The 19,214-nt window shown below is 60.2% G+C and overlaps 1 protein-coding gene across 7 annotated transcripts in view; it reads right to left on the bottom strand.

The window, feature by feature from the left end:
• PTPRE (protein tyrosine phosphatase receptor type E) overlaps positions 1-19,214 on the bottom strand; it is a 166,538-nt gene that overhangs the window by 15,402 nt on the left and 131,922 nt on the right. For 5 of the 7 annotated variants that reach the window (XM_058298138.2, XM_058298139.1, XM_071215621.1 and 2 more), the window contains 8 exons: positions 15,251-15,341; positions 11,503-11,579; positions 10,527-10,563; positions 9,023-9,120; positions 5,699-5,818; positions 4,280-4,443; positions 581-716; positions 71-220 (listed from right to left, as the gene is read on the bottom strand). In XM_058298138.2, coding sequence (XP_058154121.1) covers positions 71-220; positions 581-716; positions 4,280-4,443; positions 5,699-5,818; positions 9,023-9,120; positions 10,527-10,563; positions 11,503-11,579; positions 15,251-15,341 — 873 coding nt within the window. The remainder of the gene's footprint in view (positions 1-70; positions 221-580; positions 717-4,279; positions 4,444-5,698; positions 5,819-9,022; positions 9,121-10,526; positions 10,564-11,502; positions 11,580-15,250; positions 15,342-19,214) is intronic. The other 2 variants (XM_058298141.2, XM_071215624.1) reach the window with 1 other exon arrangement.

Raw genomic sequence — 19,214 nt, forward strand, 5'->3', positions numbered from 1 at the left:
GGCAAGTGATGAAGAGCAGCCGCAGCTCAACAGAGCCTCCCCGACACCCCCCGGCCACGCGGGTGCTTACCCTGAACTCTTCCTCCAGCCCGATTTTGTCCAGGGGGGTGTTGGAGCTGTGCAGGGCCTGCAGGTGCTTTTCCAGGGAGGACACGTCCAGCTCTGTGTCTCCATAGAGGTAGTACTCGAGTAAGGCTTGGTAGATGAACGTGTACTGCATCTGCAGGGAGGACCCCAAGGCCACCGGCCCCCTCGAGTCCGCCCAGCAGCCTCTGGCCCGCTCGGGGCTGGGCAGTCCCCCCAGGAAGCCGCCCTCTCGTCCTCTTTCTGCCACCACAAGGAGGCACAGGGATGGAAACCCGGTGAGTGGCCATTTACCTGTTCCCGCCCTTGAGCAAAGGTGATGCTACCGCTGACCTTGGGGGAGGGCTCTCTCCCTGCCGGGCGCTGAGCCAACGCACCTCCTGGGGGCATCCCCACCCCCACCTCGGACGGGGGCACGGAGGCCCCACGGGGCGGGAGGCAGAAGGCGGAGGGGCGCGAGGCCAGGGGCTCGGGGGTGGGGGGCGCCGGCACTCACGTCCGTTTGCACCATCTGAGGGCGCTGGTTGCGGATCCTGGAGACGAACTCGAAGACGTCGACCTTCTGCTCGGCCTGCATCATGTCCATCATGGCGTCAATGACGATGAAGGTGCCCGTCCGGCCCACGCCCGCGCTTCGGGGGGAAGACAGACGCCATGTTGAGTCACATCCCCCCTGGAGTACATGGTGGAGACCACAGACCAGAACAGAAGGACGCGCCCCAAATTAGGGGACATGCACCCCAAAGAGGAAGTCGCTGGGCACAACTTTTCTGTGGTTCGCAAAGCGCGATCTACCGCGCGGCCACCAGAGGGCGCTGCGGCCTCAAGAACGTGGTCTTGGCTGTTCCCGCAAGACCTACGCAAGCGGTTCCAAGGCCGAGCTGGAGCCGGCTGCAGTCAGCCTTGGACGAGGCTGGTGGAAGCGTTTTGCTCTCGAGCACCAAACGTCGTCCCCTCGCTATCGCTTTGGCCCTGGAAGTTTTTGTCTGACGTCATGCTTGGCATGGCATTGTAGGCTCTTCCTAAGGAAGGGGCGGCCACTCGCCCTCTGCCCGTTTTTTGCATGGGCCCCTGCAGGGTCTGCCCACCAGACCCAACCCCACCCCTTGGCTGGCCCTTAGGACCTCCCTGGGATGCTTCCTGGTCATGAAGCTGTCCCCAGGCCCCGGGTCTCCTTTCCCTCCCAATGCACTCCCCACAGTGCTTCTGGAATGTTCCAGTGCTGGCCGTGCCTGCTTGTCATCCAGATCCAGACCGGGTGGTTCCATTTTTGTTCACGTTTCTCCCCAGCAGCAGTCGTTGGGCGAATAAACCCCTGGTGGTGTTAGCACGGCCGAGGGGTCCCAGTCCGGGTGGCAGAATGTGGCATCTGCACCTGGCCACCTCGGAGTCACCCCATCATAAATGAGGAAGTGATACTCAGAACGCAAAGGCTCCAGTGGCGTGAATGGACCGCCCTGGGCTCAGAGAGCACATGCCCCTTTGAGGGGAGGGCGCTGCTGCTGCAGGCGTTCCGCTGGCGATGGGCCCCCTCCCACGCCGGGGGGCAGAGCAGATGAAGCACGAGGGGCCCTGTGCGGAATCACAGTTCTGTCCAGGCGCCAAGCGAGGTGGCCACTCGGACAGAGCCAGGTAGAGGCGTCCAGGGTGTGCAGGGACCAGGCTGCAGGCTGTAGTGTCTCCGACGGGGCTTAGAAAGCCCCTTTGTTCTCCTGGTCGCGGCTGAGCCTGGAGAGGCGCTGGGAGCTGGGGCAGAGCCAGGTGGGCGCTGGGACACTGGGTCCCACGCTGGCGTTCAGAACTACAGAAAGAACCCCTTCGCGTGGCCTGTCGTTTGACAGGGACTGCCCCGCCTGGGAGAGCACGTCGGTCCTTTTAGAAGGATTAAGAGCCCAAAGTTGACGGTGAGTCAGCAGGGAGGGCAATCAACAAGCCAGCGCCCCTTCTCCACGCGGCCCTGAACTGAGGAGCCCGAGTGAGGAAAGAGCCGGGCAGGCAGGGGGCGAAGCTGCCCCTCGCCTAGTCTTTGGGGGTCTCCCGCCAGCGTGGGTGTTCCTGCTAATTTTGGAATGGCGCTTGGCTGGCCCTGATTTCCTGGTGGGAATTCCTGTCATCACCCGGAACCGTCCATCTGCCCCACGCTTCAGGGCAAGGGGTTTGGGGAGCTGGTGAGGGAGACCACTTCCGTTTTCCATACATAAAAACCCTGGTGGTGAAACCCAATGGAAAAGGGCAATGGAAACCCCAGAGGCTCTAAGATTAAAATGAAATGTATCCATAGAAGAAACCTTCCGTATTAAATGGGAAAGGCTGGATCCTGGCCGTGGAGTGGGGCCAAGGAGGACACAGAAGAAAGGGCAAGTGCAGCTGTCCCTGGGCTGTCATCAGGAGGAGGGGGAAAGCTGAAGAGGGGGCAGGAGTTATCCATTCAGGTGTTCGCCAGCTTCGATGGACACCATTGGGCTGATCCAGAGCTGGTCATTCTCAGGTGGCTGCCCCTGACGGAAGGCAGAGGCTGCTCCTTTATCTCCTGCCATCTGGACCTGACTGGCTGCCCGCAAAAAGGAGCCCAAGGTGAGGCAGTGGCCGGAGCTGACTTCTAAAGCAGATGAGAAGACTGAAGGTGCCGCTCCCCTGCCAGCAGCTTCTCCACGCCGAGGGCCAGTCGGACTCTCCGCCCTGGAGTGAAGGACCTGCTGCCCTAGCCCCTGCCGCCGTGGCCGCAGCGAGACTCAAACCTCTGCAGGGCTTAGCCTGCCCTGCCCGTCAGCCGTGCTCCCCCCAGCTTGGGTCGAGTCCGCTTTCTCCTGCCAGCGCTCTGGCTGCGCTGGAATGCCACAGTGATTAAATCCTGAGTTTCCAGCTGGCACTGCCAGGGACAAAAGCCACCTGTGCACAGAGCCACAGGTGCTCCGAATCTGTCACACAGATGTCCGGGAGAAGCAGCCCGGAGACTCTCTGGCAGAACTGGCTCCTACGGAGTCTGAGGAGGACCACGAGGGCACCAGTAAGATTTGTGCCCGGGCAGGGGAGCCTGGGCAGGGCCAGGTCGTGGCCGGCTTACAGGGCTTCCTTCTGCCGGCACCCCAGGCCAGGTGACACTGTCCGCTCAGGTTTACAGCGGAGGGAGCAGATGCTGGCTAGGTTACGGGGGCCCTCTGCTTCTGAGGGGCTTGTCCAGGATTTCATCCCGTGCCAGGGGCTTGTCCAGCCTCCCCACCGACCCCAGACCTCCCTGCCTCTGCCTTCTTGGCAACGGGACATGCAGCAGGTGCCCCTAAGGAAAAGGGTCTGTGGGGGGCGGGGATGGGGCACGGCCAGCGTCTGGTTCTGACCCTGCTACCGGGAGTCCAGCTGGCCACCGAACGGTCTTTCGTGTCTTTGTCCTTATAAACACGATGTGCAGACCCGGGGCCATTTCATCGAAACACTTTTCCACCCCGGAAGTCAAACTGCACATTTAGAGCCACGGGGGACGTTTCATTTGTGTCCCGTCGCCTCTGCCGCTGAGGCTACCCTGGAGGAAATAACAAGTCCACCTAAAACTGAGAGGCTGAGGCGCGGAAAGGAGACACGGGCCCGCTTTGGGGAAGCGGTCCTTTGGGGACCTGCCTTTTCACCCTAAGGGACGATGCCAGCGGCGGAGGCGGGCCACATCTGGCGATGGTTGGGTGCTGAGCCCACCACCCCCAGGCCGCGTCACAGGCTGAGCCCAGGGTGGTCTTTTCCGGTACAGGCGAGGCAGTAGAGACCCGGGTCCCAGGCCAGCCCTCTTCTGGAAGGTTCTGTTCCATGTACCTGGCACCCTCCCGCTCCCAGCCTCCGCCTGCTCTCTGTAAGGACTCCGGGGACGATTTGGATCTGGGTTTCTGGAAGTACTTTGGGGGCTCTGGGACATGGTGGGAGGCTCCTGGGACCGCCCACCTCTCGACAAGAGGCTCTCCCGCTTTGCACCCGGAGGCGCTGAAGGGCAGAGTGTGCGCGTGAGCGCGGCTGAACCGCCAGCTGGCGCCCCACGGCCCGGCACTGCCGGTGGCGCTTTGGGCTCGGGTGGGGGCGTCCCGCCGGCGCCGTCCCCCGGCCTCCTGCCTGTGCGCCCCCCGGCCTCCCGCCGGCGTGCCCCCCGGCCTCCCGCCAGTGCGCCCCCCCCCGCCTCCCGCCGCGGCCCGGGGCGCACCTTCCGCGCCGGCCGTACCTGCAGTGCACCACGACCGGCCCCGCGTGCGCGGGGTTGAGCGCCTTCACCTTCTTCAGGAACTTCAGCATCCCGATGGGGGTGAACGGCACCCCGAAGTCGGGCCAGCTGGTGAAGTGCAGCTGCGACACCAGCCGGGGCGCTTTGCAGCCGTCGGGGAGCTGCTGCGGAGTGGACGGGCCGTGAGCCGGGCGGGCACCGACCCGGGGCCCCCGCCCCACGCCGCCTTCCGGGGACGCAGGGCCGGCTCCCCTCCGCCGTCCAGGGGGTACCCCTGGGCACGCGGGCGAGGACCTAGGGTTCGGGCCACAGAGCGGGACGCGGGCACCGGGCCCTGGGCCCAGGCCAGGCAGTGCGAGTCCCAGGACGGCCCCGAGGCCGTGAGCCCCGCCCGCAGCAGGGTGGCTGCACCCTGGTTCGTGGGGGCAGTGCCCACAGGCCTGTGTGGTTACTCTCGAAAGAGTCTTAGTTTAGGAAAGGAAGAAGTGGTCTGCCAGCACTCTGGCCACGCGCCCCAGAGCTGCTTTCCACGCCCCCGCTCAGGGCCTCTGAGCTCGGCGTTCTCCTGCTGCAGCCCACAGAAGAGCATACGTGTGTGCTCGCACGTGCGTGTGCCCGGGGGCCTGGGAGGGAGGCAAGCAGGGAAAAGGAGGATGACACGCTCCTCCACTCCCCTTACTCGCACTGGCCCTGGGAGCTGCGGACTGACTTTTTGGGATCTAACTATGGGATCACTCTATTTTTGATTCCTGATAAAAACAGCCTTCTGTTTTCTCTCTGTTTTTTATATCTCTTCAATCTTTCTTTCCTCTGCCTGGTGCATAGGCATTTTGTTTGTTTCTTTTTTTTTTTAAGAGCTACCAGGGATGGAACCCAGGACCTCGTATGTGGGAAGCAGGCGCTCAACCACTGAGCTGCATCCGCTCCCCCACGCGTAGGCATTTTTATTGAAGCTGCCTCAAACCCTGTTTCGTGGGGGAAGCAAGGACAAAATAATGAGCTGGTTTTAGGCATAATGTTGAAACTGTTCAGAAACCCCAGCTTCCTGCCTCACAACTCCAGTGAGTGGAATGACCTTGAGCTACAGGATCGGGGGCCCTCAACCCCCAGGCCCCTCCAGCTGGTTTGACGGCCTCCTGGGGGGGCCCAGAAGGGTCCCTGGGAGCCAGGGCAGCCACTGCTCCCTGCAGGATCATGGGCACGTCTCAGGTTTATGCCTGCCCACCTACCCCTGCCCACCTACCCCTGCCCACCTCCTCCTGCAGCCCCCATCAGCCCTCTCTTGTCCATCTCTTGCCAGGCCCCTTGCAGCCCCCACCCATCGGGAGCCACGGCCGAGCCGGGCTGCGGAGCTCCTCCTGCCGGCAGGGCGGGCCTGGGGGGCTGGTGGGGGGGGGGGGCAGCGGGCAGGGCGCTTACCGACTGCACGCAGAACTTGCGGATGGTGTAGTCCACCAGCACCACGCAGTCCTCCACGCACACGCGGAGGTCCCCGTAGGTCCAGCAGCCCTGGTCGGGCCAGTACTGGTAGCACTTTTCCTAGGGGGAGATGACGAGCAGGAATAAGCAGGCGCGAGGGGGTGCTCCCTTCTCCACCCCACCCGCCCCACGCACACGGCTTCGCCCATGCTCTTTCTTGCGCACGCGCACCAGGCTCGATGCGGACGGTTCTGGAGCTGAGAAGGGGCTGGCAAGCATGTTCTGTCGCAGGGAGGACCCTGGGTCCTCGACTGGCGAAAGCCCGGCCCGGGACGACCGCGAGGACCCAGGCTCCCTGGTGCCACGCCAAGGACCTCGTGTTTATCTAACCCGTCACTAACTCCGGTTGCTCCCTGCGCTGCCCACACAGCGCTCGGCTGAGCCTGCTCTCTCCAGGCAGGGCAGCAGGGCCCTAAGGGACCCCGCAGGCTGCGGCGCCCTTTCCCATGGGTGCCAGCATTTTTTCCAGCTTGGCTTGCTAAGGGCAAGCTTCGTTCCGTTGCTGCCAGCCCACTTTTCAAGAGTAGTGAACCTGTCGTCCAGTCAAAGACCCTCGCTCTCCTCTGGCAGGGACGGGCTGGGCTGGGCATCTGCCGAGGGTGGCCTGTTTTCCCATCCCCACCTCCTCCTGTATCTCCTCTCCCTGCAAGACCCAGAGCTGGTGAGGTCAGGCAGGGGCCGTGGGCAAGATTCTCTAGGCAAGGGCCATGGGCAAGCATCTCTAGGCAGGGGCCCTGGGCGAGCTTCTCTAGGCAGGGGCTGTGGGCAAGCGTCTCCAAGCAGGCCCACGGAAAGGGGAGAAGAGAGCTCCCGAGACCCCACGGAAGAGCGCCTGCTGGGAAACAGGCCTCAGCATGGCAGACCATTCATCCTCTTCACTGCCCCGGGCCCAGCAAACAGCGTTAACCTCGTCTAAAGCAGGAAGCACCCTGGTTTCCTGACACCCCCGGGGCAAACGTCCCCCCCCACGTCCTGACCAATGGCAGGTGGCTCCTTCCCCGTCCCGGGTCTGGGAATCTCTGACGCAAACCAGAGAAGCAGTGACCTCCTGGCAGGTCCTGGGGCAGGGGCGTCTGGGCCCTGGGCAGGGCCGGCGAGGCGGTGGTTCTCCCTGGAGAGCCTCCCGAGGCCCCTGGAGCAGCTGGCATGCTTCCAAGGTCACCGGCCCGCGTGTGTATGCCCCCCCGGGCAGCAGGGCCCCCCGGGCAGCAGCCCGCCGCCCCCCGCGGCAGTGCACCGGAGACGCGGGGTTTCGGTTTCGTAACACACAGCTCCGGATGTGGGAGCCAGGGAGCCAGGCCCCAGCAGAAGAGTCAGCAGCTAAGAAAAGGGGAACCGCTGCGAAACGGTCTCGTCGGAAACGGCAGAATTCAGGGTGCAGAGGCCAGGAGTGCTGAGTCACAGGGGAGGCAACGTGCGGCGGGAGGAGCCCAGGCTAGAGCCCGAGGCAGGGGGACCCACTGCTCCTGCCCCGGCCTCCTCACGCTTCCCAGGGGCCCCCAGGCCCCTCGCCCTTGTCCCCCGCCCCCGCGGGCCCCCCCAGCCCCTCCCCCAGCACCTGCTCAGAGCCAGGGGCTCCTCCTCCACTCCGCTCCGGGAAGGGAGGGTTCAGTCCCTCCTCCCCCGGCACCTACCCCCACGCCTTCCGGTGACAGAGGATGACAAGGGCAGCACACTGGGCAGGGTCCCCCCCGCCCTGTCCCACCTCCTTCGAAAGCAAAACCAGAAACTCATCCTCTCCCCGACTGGAAGCGGTGGTGGTGGCCTGCCCCCTCGACTGGAAGCGGTGGCGGTGGCCTGCCCCCTCGGAGTGGAACTAATTAGTAAGGGTGGCACCTTGGGGCTAGATGACACCTGCAGGGCCTCGTGGGCAGGGAGGGGTCCCCTCTGCACTGTCCCCGGCACCCGGCAGGCCCTGGGCAGGGCTGGGCAGCACAGCCGCCGCCCGGGGCCCACACTGGGCCCTCCTCCCACACTGCCTGCCGCCCCTTTGCTCCAGCCCTCACGCTAGAACATGCTGGAAGAACAGTCTCCTAAACCCACCCACCCCTAGCGCGTCTCCCCCCAGCTCCCCAGTGCCCTGCATTGGAGAATGCGTTCCCTTCTGATAACACAGATCCCTGTGAGGGCCGAGAGGTCCCCGGTGCCCCACTGCCCCGTTCCCAATTCCGCTGGCCCCAAGCCCCCGTTTCCTGCCACTTCTGGAGGCCCTATCTCCGGGCGGGACCCACAGGTTGCTCAGGGGTTCACAAGCACAGCCCTCTGCCTGGGGCTCTTCCCCTTCCTGGATTCCAGAAAACTCCCTTCCTGGTTTGAGCCCCAGCCCTGCCGTCATCTCCTAGCGACCCTTCGCCCACCTCCAGCCACTGCCCGGACGGAGCTGCCCCCACCTGGGCTCCTACTGCCCTCCTCCTTCATGCCTCGGGGCCCCCTCCCACTGTGCTCGGGTTTATTCTTTAGGGCCTGTGTCCCCTCAGCTAAAAGGCGAAGGAGCAGCTCAGAGGTGTCATCTTTGCACCCCAGCCCAGGCCCTGTCCTGGCGCTGGCTGTACCCCCTGTGCCCCCTGCCCGCTCACCCGTTCCCCCACCCCATGGCCTCATGTGCCTCTTATTTTTTTGTGTCACTGCCTGTCATAGTCCATCTATGTTCATTTGCTTTTTGCTTGGCGTCCGCCCCTCCTGGTGGAACACGAGGTCTGCCTGCTAACCGCGCAGGACCCCGGGAGGAGCGCACCCTGCGGGGACACCCACGGGACACTACTGAAGACCCATTACCCAGGTGAGAGCGGCGGCCCCCCTGCTCTTCTTTGGGGAGGTTTTAAACTCTCATAAGGAAATGCATTACTTCTCGAGTTAGAAATAGTTCATTCAATGTGTTTGGGTGACAGCTCAACATTCCTCCAGTACTGCTTGTTTTCCACATGCCCTTGTCTAATCTGGATAAAAAGCCCCAAATCATTTCTATTCACAGTCCGAGGCCCACCACACACCCACCAACACCCATGGCTCCAGGCCGGGGGTGATCCTCCAGGGAGAAAAGGAACTCTTGCATCCTTTTTCTATCATAGACCCTACTAGGGAGACACTAGGAACACAGGCTTAATATTTGGAGAGGAGATGTAAGCCTTGGGTGCTTTGCTTTGTTTTGTTTTCCTTCATTGATAAGAAGGGAGGGAGACAGGAAACGGAAGTGGTGAGGGCAGCCCCTGCCGAGGGACAGCAGGGGAGGGCGAGGGGGCAGCCTGCAGAGGGGGAGGAGCTTACCTCCTTCCTTTCCTTCAGGTTCGTTAGCATGACGATGGTGGCAGACTTCTGCTCCCAGATCATCCTCCAGAACTCGTTCACTGTTTCCTGTTTAGGGCCTGTGGGAGAAGACCCTTCCAAAGTCAGAAGACAGGAAGAAAAGGTCTGGAGTCTCAGCCCCCACCAGCCCCCCTGGAGCGGGCCCCGGGGTCACGACCTTGTCCAAGGCACCAGATGACCGGGCAGGCCCTGCTGAAGGGGGCAGGGGCTCTCCGCCGCCCCATCCCACCCTGTGCGCCCTGTGTGCCCTGCTGCAGCTGGGAAGTCCTGGCTCAGTAACCGCACCCAGAGCAACACGGGGTGCCTGCGGTGGCAGCCGGGCCAAAGCTGCGTGCTGCGAAGTGGGGTTTGTGGCCACTGCAGGGGCTCGTTCAAGCCTCAGAGCCCCAGGCTCCTCCAGGACGTGAGTGGAAGTGTCAGTGTGTGCGTGAGAGAGAGTCAGGGAGTCAGGGACAGACAGAGGGAGACAGAGACTGTGGGCCGACGGACACCCCTCCTTTCCAACCCCCTTTGCCTCTGCAAAGTCCCCATCTCCCTGGTAACCAGCAGCCGCCCCTGGAGAGGATAACCGATTGCACCTGGTACACCAACGTTGGTGAATTCAGAAGGTGAAGGGCACGTTTCCACGGCTCACGTCCTCTGGGCGTGGCCTTGATCCGAAAAGCTACTCACCCCTCCCCACCCTTGGGAGACCCGTGGAGCTGCTGGGGAGGGGGCCAGGGTTATCTAACGCAAGCAGCAACACGCCGACTCGAGGGGAAGAAAATACACTAGGGAGGCACTCAGACTTTCGGGATTTTGTTCTTGAACTCTGCCACGGGGCTCCAGCAGACCTCCTCCCTCCTCGCCTCTGGACACCAAGTGACATTAAACCGCTGGACCGAGGGCGCCCTGGCCCGCAGTCCCGCAGGCTGGAGCGGACGCGTGTGTCTGCCCACAGTGCACATCTGCCACGTCTGTGTACTATGCTCACATATGTAACATCGACCCCACACCTGATATCTATCTGTCTGCTTCACTGCAGACGGGGAAGCGCTTTCCCGGCTCCCGCTCGTCTGCCCTTGAAGCTCCTCATCGCCTCACATCCAGCTGCTTCTCAAAGTTTACAGGGCTGAGGAGCTTACGATTCACCCAGGAATTCCTGTTAAAATTCAGAGTCTGCCTTGGCAGGTCTGGGTGGGCCTGAGAGGCTGCATTTGCAATAAGTTTCAGGGGGCGCAGTCACGCCTGGGCCCTGGACATGCCGAGTAGCGGGGCCCTCTGGGATGCAGGTGCACGGGCTCTGAGCAGCTGGAATCGGGCGGGGTAGGTTCTGCAATCACAAGTGTACACGGAGCAGCACACGCAGACAAAAACCCTTTATGGTATGAATTCTTGGCATTGTTGATATCAGAGAAGGAAACAATAGCCATCCGCCTCATTCTACCAAAAGAACATTCAGAAATTTACGTAATATCAAGCTTACCTTGAGCTGCTATGAATTTATTCTTCTCTTTGTAACCCTAGAAAAATAAAATCAAATTTTTACTATTTCAGAATTATCTTTGCTGAAAGGGTTTTTGTTGCTGTTCTGAGAAAAGTAACACATACTCATGAGGGTGAATTTGGAAAACACAGAAAAAAGTATATTTAAAAAGAAAAAAAAACCTCACCAGTAATTTCAGCAATAACAAATGCTATTTTAGTAATATTCTTGCTCTAATCTTTTTTTTCTGTTTTCTGTGTCATTCCCAAACACACACAAACATACTTTTAAACATTCATATGTACTGAATCTTTTATATCCTACTTTAATTGAGAATTTTAGAACTTATATTAAATAATCCTTTAAAGGTTAATTAAAATGGATTTGTAGTCCCTACTGCTTAGGTTTTTCCCAATTTATTTAACTGGTTCTCTCCTGTCCTATTTTTTTTGGTAATATAAACAACACCATGTCTTTGTGAGCTCATCTTTGTTTTTCTTTTCTTTTTTTTTTAGTTAAAAAACAATTTATTGAAGTATATCGTTCACACATGAACATCCATAAACAATAAACGTATAGTAGAAGTTGTGAACCTACCAAACAAGCATGCACATCAACATCCAGGGCTCCCATCCATCACCCACCACTGCCACCTTGCATTGTTGTGAAACATTTGCAACAGATTAGGAAAGTGCATGGCATTGCTACTAGCATAGTCCACGTCTAATATTGGTGAGTTTCTTTCCCCCGACCCACCCTATTATTTTTTGTTCATGAACCATACCATCTTTGTTTCTTGAAAATAAATTCCCAGACGCAGATGCGCACTGGAAAGTGGCGGGTGCCTTTCCCTCTCCTGGTGCCTGAGCCAGCCCCACCAGAGAAAGAAGCGCCCAGTGCCCGCGCTCACGGCTGGCAGTCAACCCCCGACGGTCGGGCGGCGCCGGGCCGGGGGAGAAGAAACCAGCGGACTCACATCTATGTAGGAAGCGTTGATGTAGTCTGAGCAGGGGGTTCCATCCACCTGGGTCAAAATCACCCTAAATTGGTCATCTGGAAGAAAAAGACGCCGCCATGTTAGGGTGGGGCACCCCGGCTCCACGCGTGTCTTGCGTCTAAAGTATCAGACCCTGAGAAGGCCGTGTCCTGACCAGGTGTGCCGCCGGGACGCAGGCGAGAGGCGCGTCCTCTCAATGCCCATCTGGCCCGTTCGCGCCGGGACGGGGAGCCGTGTCTGTTTGCGCCACCACCGAGGCTCGGCAGGTGTCACGGGGACGGGCCGCGAGAGGTGCTTAATAAACGCTGTGGACTGGACGATGAAGGTGAGGATTTCAGGATCCGGGAGTGGGAACTGTGAAGCCATCCAGAGAAACTCAAGTGGAAGGTGCTGGAACTCCTGCCGTCCAAGGGCCACAGTGTCTGAACCCCAAATGGGGCCCCGATAGTCGCCTGTGTAGGTGCACTTAGGAGAACCCCAGGTCGCAGGTGGGGTCCACTCTCCAGGCCTGCCCCGGAAAGGACACTGTAACTCTGGGGACAAGTGGACACTGGCGTGCAGGGACAGCGGCCCCCTCCCCCCGGTCTGCCTCCAGGGCTGGACGGGAGGCAGGCTCACGCAGGCCCGGCCTGGGCATGGGGGGGCCTCCCGCTCGGAAGGTTCTGGCCTCTTCCGTGAGCGGTGTTCCCAGGTGGGAAGGTGGACCAGGTGTGTGCGTTTGTGTGTGTGCCCTGGGGAAGTTTCAACTGGGGCTGCGCTGAGAACTTTTGTGGGCCCTTTTCCCCATTAAAATACATTCATTTTTAAATTTTTACAACTAAGAAAATGATGTAAAATTTTACAAACAGAGAACGAAATCTAGGCTGGGGATTACAGTTGTTTATTTTTCTTCTGATTTTTAAAATAAATGAGGACATGTTCATTGGCCCCTGCCAGTGCCCTGGGTCGCGATGCTGTGGCCTGATGGGGAAGCCGGTCCTGGGGTCTAAACAGGAGGTGCTGCCCGGCCTCGGCGTGGGGGCAGTTTGCGCTCACTCCCTAGCAGGTGCTCAGTTCCTACTTGTTGGGCTAATCGCTGACTTAATTCCGTGCCCTCACCTCCGCCTCCCTTCCCTCTTACTGCACACCGAGGACTGTGGCTCCGGCACAGGTCCCCACTCATGCCTGTCGGTCATTTCCTGTCCCCCATTGCCAGCCCAGGCCTGTCCTGTCCGGCAAAGCAGGCTCTCGGGGACCGTCCCGGCCTTGGGGTGTCAGACCCCAAGCTTAAAGCCAGGGCAGATTCTCTGTGCGGCCCTCCTGCCCAGGGACTGACAACCCTGAGGCAGAAATAGCTTTTGCTGAACACATGCAAAGCTAGATGGAAATAATTTGGAACAATTTGTGCTCTGCAGACAGCTATAGGAAAGCAAAAGGGAAAAAATAGCCTCTGGTTAGATTTAGAAGCTCGCCGTTTCTAAGAGCTTCCTGTCTCTTTATTCTAAAAAGTCACACATCACTTTCGAAACATTATTTCCGAAATTTCTCAGCCTTGGGCGGTTTTCCGGAAAACACGACCCTCTCTAGCCACCAGCTGTGGAGCCCGTCTGAGGCAAAAGTCCAGCCTGAGCCACGCCAAGGCGCCGGCTCCCCGCCCTTGGGGCCCTAGATGGGCGCCCCTGACAGAGCCCAGTGCACCCTGCAAGTCTGGAGAAACTCTGCCTTCGGCTTGGGGGCAGCTGGACAAGGCTGGGAAGGCAGGTAGGGGCGCCTCTCCTCCCCCTGGCCCTCAGCCCCACCCTGAGTGAGAGCAGGGATAGGTGGGCAGCTCGGCCTCCGGGGAGCAGGCCTGAGAGCCCCAGGACCCAGCCCACCCCTCTCCTGGGCCGGCAGCCAGCCCAGGGCACCTGTGCCAGCCGCTCGGCTTAATCACAGTCACCCCTTTCGCTCGGCCTTGCCCACTCCTGATGCCAGTAACAGATGCCTCCCAGCCGGGCATCTGCCAGTCCCCCTTCTGTCAACCCAGCGTCTCGCACGATGAGGCACACAGGCAGTGCTGGCAGGTCCCTTTAACCCTTTGTGACTGTCAGCACTTTCAAGTTCCACGGCGGGGAGGGGCTGGGGAGACTTTTTGGGGAAATTGAGAAAGCTGGCTTGGCATCACAATGCAATTTTATGCTTGGAAGAAAGGCCAAATTATTTCCTAGTACGGGCTGCAGAGCAGAGAACACGGCTTGGGGGAGGGCTGCAGGAGGAGCAGAGGGAAGTCAAGCGTGTCGGTGACCAGGTGAGGCGCGCGCTGCAGCCAGGCTCCTCACCTCTGGGCCGTGGGGGTGGACAGCGGTCACCCCCACCCCGGCCATTGCTGCCGCTCACAGCGAGGTCCCACCGAGTCAATCCTCTTAATTGGCAAGGCAAATATGCAAATGCTACTTCTGGGCCAGAAAGGGTGCAGTGATGGAGAAAGTACAAAGGACCTAGCAAACTTCTTGGCACTAGCAGGTCCTCAAGATAGTCATCTGGTACATCAATGGATAAATTGAGCCAATTGCTTGATATTAATTTCTGAGTATCTCAAGTTTCATTTGACACCAATTATTGCAAAGATCCCAAGCCTTCCCTTGCCACTGTCTTCCCTTCCCTTCCTGTGGCCAAGTCACAAAGCTTGCACCTCCCCTTCTCTGATACTCCATATCCAAAGTGGCAGCAAAGCCAACTGACTTTACCTTTAAGACGTGTCCCGAATCTCACTGCTGGCCCGAGCCACCCTCTCAGCTCAGGGGTCCGGGGGCTGCTTTCCCTGAGCCCCTCTCGGCTGCCGCCGTGAATATGTGTTGAATGACGGCTATTTGATTAATTTCTCTAGGTTTAATTGGGTCATAGTCTCATGGTGGGTTTTGTAAAAACCATGTATAATGCCATGCATGTAGAATGGGAGTTATTTCCAGAAAATGCTGAAAACTTGGAGACCAAACATATGTAACGGACCATAGCTACTTTTTCTTTCCGAGCAGATGGACTCAATTCTAATCCCCAAAATGCAGCCAGGAGCTAATAGGCTGCAGCCTGTTTTCCACGGGCAAGCTTTCTCGACCCTGTGCCCTGAGTAGGGGAGGCTCCGTGGAATGCAGGAAGGTCTGGGCTCAGGATGCAAACCTGAACTTGGTGAAGCCCTTTAGGGGCTGCCATTTGATAGTCCCACAGGAAAAGCTGATGGGCTGGGGAAGGAGGCTTCAGCCACCTGGGCTAGATGACGCCAAGGTGGCTGGGAGCCTGCAGAGCTTGTCTTGGCAGCAGGGCAGGCCGTGAAAGCTGCCCCGGGCCCAGCCCACCAAGCTGAGGCAGGTGCCCCGAGATGAGCCTGGCCAAGGTGGGCTCCCCTGCCATGCCCACCTCTTGGACCCACGCGTCCCCAGTCCATGGCCACTCTTTGCTGTGGTGGGTAAAATTGGCTGACTCTAAGCCTTCCCACAAAGCTGCCAACCCCCCATAGGTTTCTCACTCTACGACTTCTACCGTAGACTGGGGATCAGGCCTGCATTCTATGGGGCGTGGGGTGCCGGCAACTCGGGCCTCACGTGAGACCCACAAACAGGAGGGGGACTGGCACCCAGGAAGAGCCAGGTGCCAGTGCTGCGCCATGACCCCCCGAGGCAGGGGGCCCGGATCTTGAGCACCCGGAATGCCACCCCCGGCCCCGGGAGCTGCAAAGCCATGCCCAGAATGGTCCAAAAAATGAAAATCTTACTGGGAAGGATGTTGGGATATCTGTTTTTTTCTCTGTTTTCTTCTTTATTTGCCAGGTCAAAAGTTCCTTGTATGTGTCCAGATGGTAGTGACTGGAAGAGAAGATAGAGTTAGCTCTCAACCTGAATGCAGACCCTGCTTGCATCAGCTTTCCCCCAGGGCGGGAGCTACGAGAATAAGGGCCAGCCTCTCACGGCCCCCGGCCCATCTGCCCTTTGGGTCTGGACCCTGAGCCAGGAGGAGGGCACAGACAGGAAGGAGACCAGGCCCCAGCTTCCCTCCAGGGCCCGTCTCCCGGGACCAGTGGGCAGATGGTGGTCCCTATGCCAGCCTCGCAGGGCGCGGAGGCAGGGGCGCCCCCTGCACCCCCACTCGCCCCTGCATTCCCCAGAGCAGGTGCCCCCAATATTTAAAGGCTGAGAACGTCAGAGCCCTGAACAGGGTGAGAAGGCACGTCCCCCTCCCCCGCAGCTCGTGGGGAGGGGGCAGACAGGGCCGCTGGGACCTGGCGCTGCCTGGAGGGGTGTCCAGAGACCCTGGAGGGAGAACGTCCTCGGGTGTCTTCCGTGGCACTGCCTGGGGGCTCGATAAGAACGCGGAGTCCCAGGCCCACCCCAGACCTGCTGAATCAGCACAAGCCCTTCAGCAGGGTCCCCGGAGGTCGCGGGCCCGCGAGAGCCTTAGCAGCGGCGCCCTGCCCCAGCAGGTCATTTTGGACGAGGTCGTGGAGGGGTAGGACCCTCCCCAGGGCGCTGGGACTGGAGAGCAGCAGGCCGGCTGTGACCATGGGGTCCTGCCCCCTAGCTCTTGCTGCTCCGGTACCCGTGCGCGGTTCCCGCTGTCCTCCTCCTCAGCTCGGCCCGGGGTCGCCCGTGCTCAGGAGGGCGCCTCTTCCCACGCGGCGGGGAAGGGCCTTCTGGACCCAGACCCCGCCCTGGCCGAGAAGCTGACGTGGTTGGGGTGGGGCACCCCAAAGAGCACGCAGGACGGCCAGGTGCAGGGGGAGGGCCAGGGGCCAGGCACCTGCTCCTGCTTCCAGAACTCTGAGGTGACCATGTGAGCACCCATTGTGTGCTGGAGGAAGCCGAGGCCCCGGGAGGTTGCACACCTGTCCAGGGCCACTCTGCCAGCAGGTAGCAGGGGCTAGGTGTGGCTCTGCCATAGGCCAGAGCCGTCCCTGGAACCTCAGGGAGGGGCTCTCTTTTCCAAGTGGGAAAGAGCTATGTCCTGTCCAAAGTCCCGACAGACGGGGCGGGCCTCCCAGCCCAGCGCCCCCTCCCAGTGTCCCCCCAGTGCCCCCTCTTAGTGTCCCCTCCCAGTGCCCCATGTCCCCTCCCAGTGCCCCTCTTAGTGTCCCCTCCCAGTGCCCCCTCAGTGTCCCCCCAGTGTCCCCTCTCAGTGTCCTCTCCCAACGCCCCCTCTCAGTGTCCCCTCCCAGCGCCCCCTGTGTCCCCCCCAGTGCCCCTCAGTGTCCTTTCCCAGAACCCCCTCTCAGTGTTCCCTCCCAGCGCTGCTCTCAGTGTCCTCCCAGTACCAGTACCCCCTCCCAGCACCCCTCCCAGCACAGCCTGGCAGGACACCCTGCCCCACTTTGCTTACGCTGGGTGTCAGGCTGCCTGACCTGTTGCCCATGAGGGGCCCAAGCCTGCCTCTCCTGGGGCAGGGAACTTCACCCCTGGGTGGGCGCTCACCGCGGGGTGCCCTCTTTGCCCTGCTTAGGGGTCACCAAACCATGGGTCACAGGCAGAGGCTCTGCCGGGCAGCCCAAGCTGTGGGGGGGCCTCGGTGAGGTGCTGGGTGGCTCTCGGCTCAGCCCCGGCCCCTCGCCAGGAACTCCTGGAGCTCCTGCTTCTTATCAGAGCAGCCTTCATGCTGGTCCTCTTGCCCTAACCCACACATAGCATCGGTGGAACATTCTAGAGCTTTCTCCTTTTCTTTGCTCAAAAGCCTTTTTGATCCTGGCTCTGGAAATAAAAACGTCAGCCCCCCGCCTCCTCGGGTGAGCAGAGGAGATGCTGGGGTCCAAGTGGAGAGGGTGGACCTGGCCCAGATGCCTCCAGCTTTGGGGTCCGAGGAATAGCTGGAGGCCTGCAGGGCCTGGGGGGCGGTGATGTCCCCAAGGAGGGGAGGGGACAAATGCTCTGTGACCCTTTGCAGACCCCGCCCGAGCACACGGCTGTCATCAGCACGAACCAGCCTGACGCTTCTTGTCCCTTGGTCCACCCATCTGTCCATCCACCCAGGGCCTTCCTGAGAAGCCCAGGAAGGGGGCTTCGGTGACTCGACTGTCCCCGCAGCCCCCAGCTGGGGCCTTGCGAGGTGTCACTGTCAACAGATACCTTGTGACTGGCTGTCCGGTTAAGTGGCCAGGCTGAGGAGGGCTGGCCAGTGGGCTGGAGGTGAGATTTCATTTTTAACGGACGCACGCGCCACGTTCCTCTCGCTCCCCACTCCCAGAGCGCTGCGGCAGCCGGAGGGCCCGGGGGCCAGGCCGAGGGCGGCCAGCTCGTCGGCTCACGGCCCGGGGACCCCCGCACCAGGCGTGTCCATGCGCTGGGACGGCCACGCCTAGCCCTGGGCTTGACACCACCGCGGGGAGTGGCCTGGGCAGGGTCTCCGGGGGGCGGGGGGGTCGTGCAGAGAACGCACGCTCACAGAAGTACAGTAATGACAGGCACCGCTGGGTGCAGCTCGGGCTAAGCCCGTCGCCTACCTGTCCCTCTGACCTGTTATGACAAAGCCGTGGGGGAAGGGGTGATCCCTGTTTTGCAGATGGGGAAACTGAGGCAAAGGAGCTAAGTCAATTGCCCAAGCCCTCAAGTCTGCTAAGAGCAGACCTGGGCGTGCACCCCGGTGGGGGGAGCCCGGCACTCGGGCTGTGAGCGCCCCACCCGACGTCCCAGCGCCAAACCCCTTAGAGCCACGTGGAGGCAGGCCCCCGACACTCTGTCTTGGCAATGCATCAGTCCCCGTCGCGTCTGCAGTGACCCTGTGAGACTCGGCTGTGTCTCTTTTGTGGCTTCTGGGAAAGAGGCTCGGGGCACACGGTGGGTGAGGAGAAAGAAGGGGTGTGACGGCCTGACCCGAGCAGATGTCCATCTGAGGCCAAGAGAGGTGGCCTCCAAAGGCCCTTAGAAGATGGACGCCCTGCAAATGAGGTGCTGGAAGGGGCCTCAGGACACGGCCAGCCCCTCACTTCAGACAGGGAGCAAACAGGGGACAAGAGCGCAGGAGACTGTTCGCCCAGCATCCACGCCCCTGGACTCCGAGCCCAGTGCTCTCACACTCTCACGTATCTCCAACCTGTCCTTCTCCAGGCAGAGAGGACTTGGCTGCTCTCCCCAGAGTGTGGGAACACCAGGACGAGGGTGAGGAGAGAGAGGCGCTCGCCTGGGGTGCAAAATTTAAAGGGGTGCCCCCAAACTCTGTCATCAAGATAAATAATATTTTAAAGAAACGTATTTTTAAAAAAATCAAGATGGATACAAAAAAACTCCACAACAACCCAAATATCAAACTTTTAAATAAAGACAGGGTCGGAAACTGTGCGGTGACAACTCACATTGGAGTCTGATGAGGCAGGAAAAATCAGTAAGACAGATCCTGCTGCTTTGTTTGCCATGGGTTGTTGGTGTCAATTCATTTTACTTTTTCGATGCACTGGAGGCCAGAGATCGAACCTGCGACCTTGTGTGTGGGAAGCTGGTGCTCAACCACTGAGCCACACTGGCTCCCTTGAGTTGAGTTTATCGTTTGTTTTTGTTTTTTTCAGGAGGTACCGGGAACCAAACCCAGGATCTTCTGTGTGGGAGGCGGGTGCTCAACTGCTTGAGCCACATCCACTCCCCTGTTTGCGTCAAGTTTGATATTTTGAATGTTGCCTTAAAACAGCAATCCTGACTACTGAGTTCTTCGATGCCTCCTCAAAGTTTGCACCTGAGGTGAGTGCCGCACTCGCCTCGCCC

Source organism: Dasypus novemcinctus, chromosome 6 (assembly GCF_030445035.2).
Source record: "Dasypus novemcinctus isolate mDasNov1 chromosome 6, mDasNov1.1.hap2, whole genome shotgun sequence".
Lineage (NCBI taxonomy): Eukaryota > Metazoa > Chordata > Mammalia > Cingulata > Dasypodidae > Dasypus > Dasypus novemcinctus.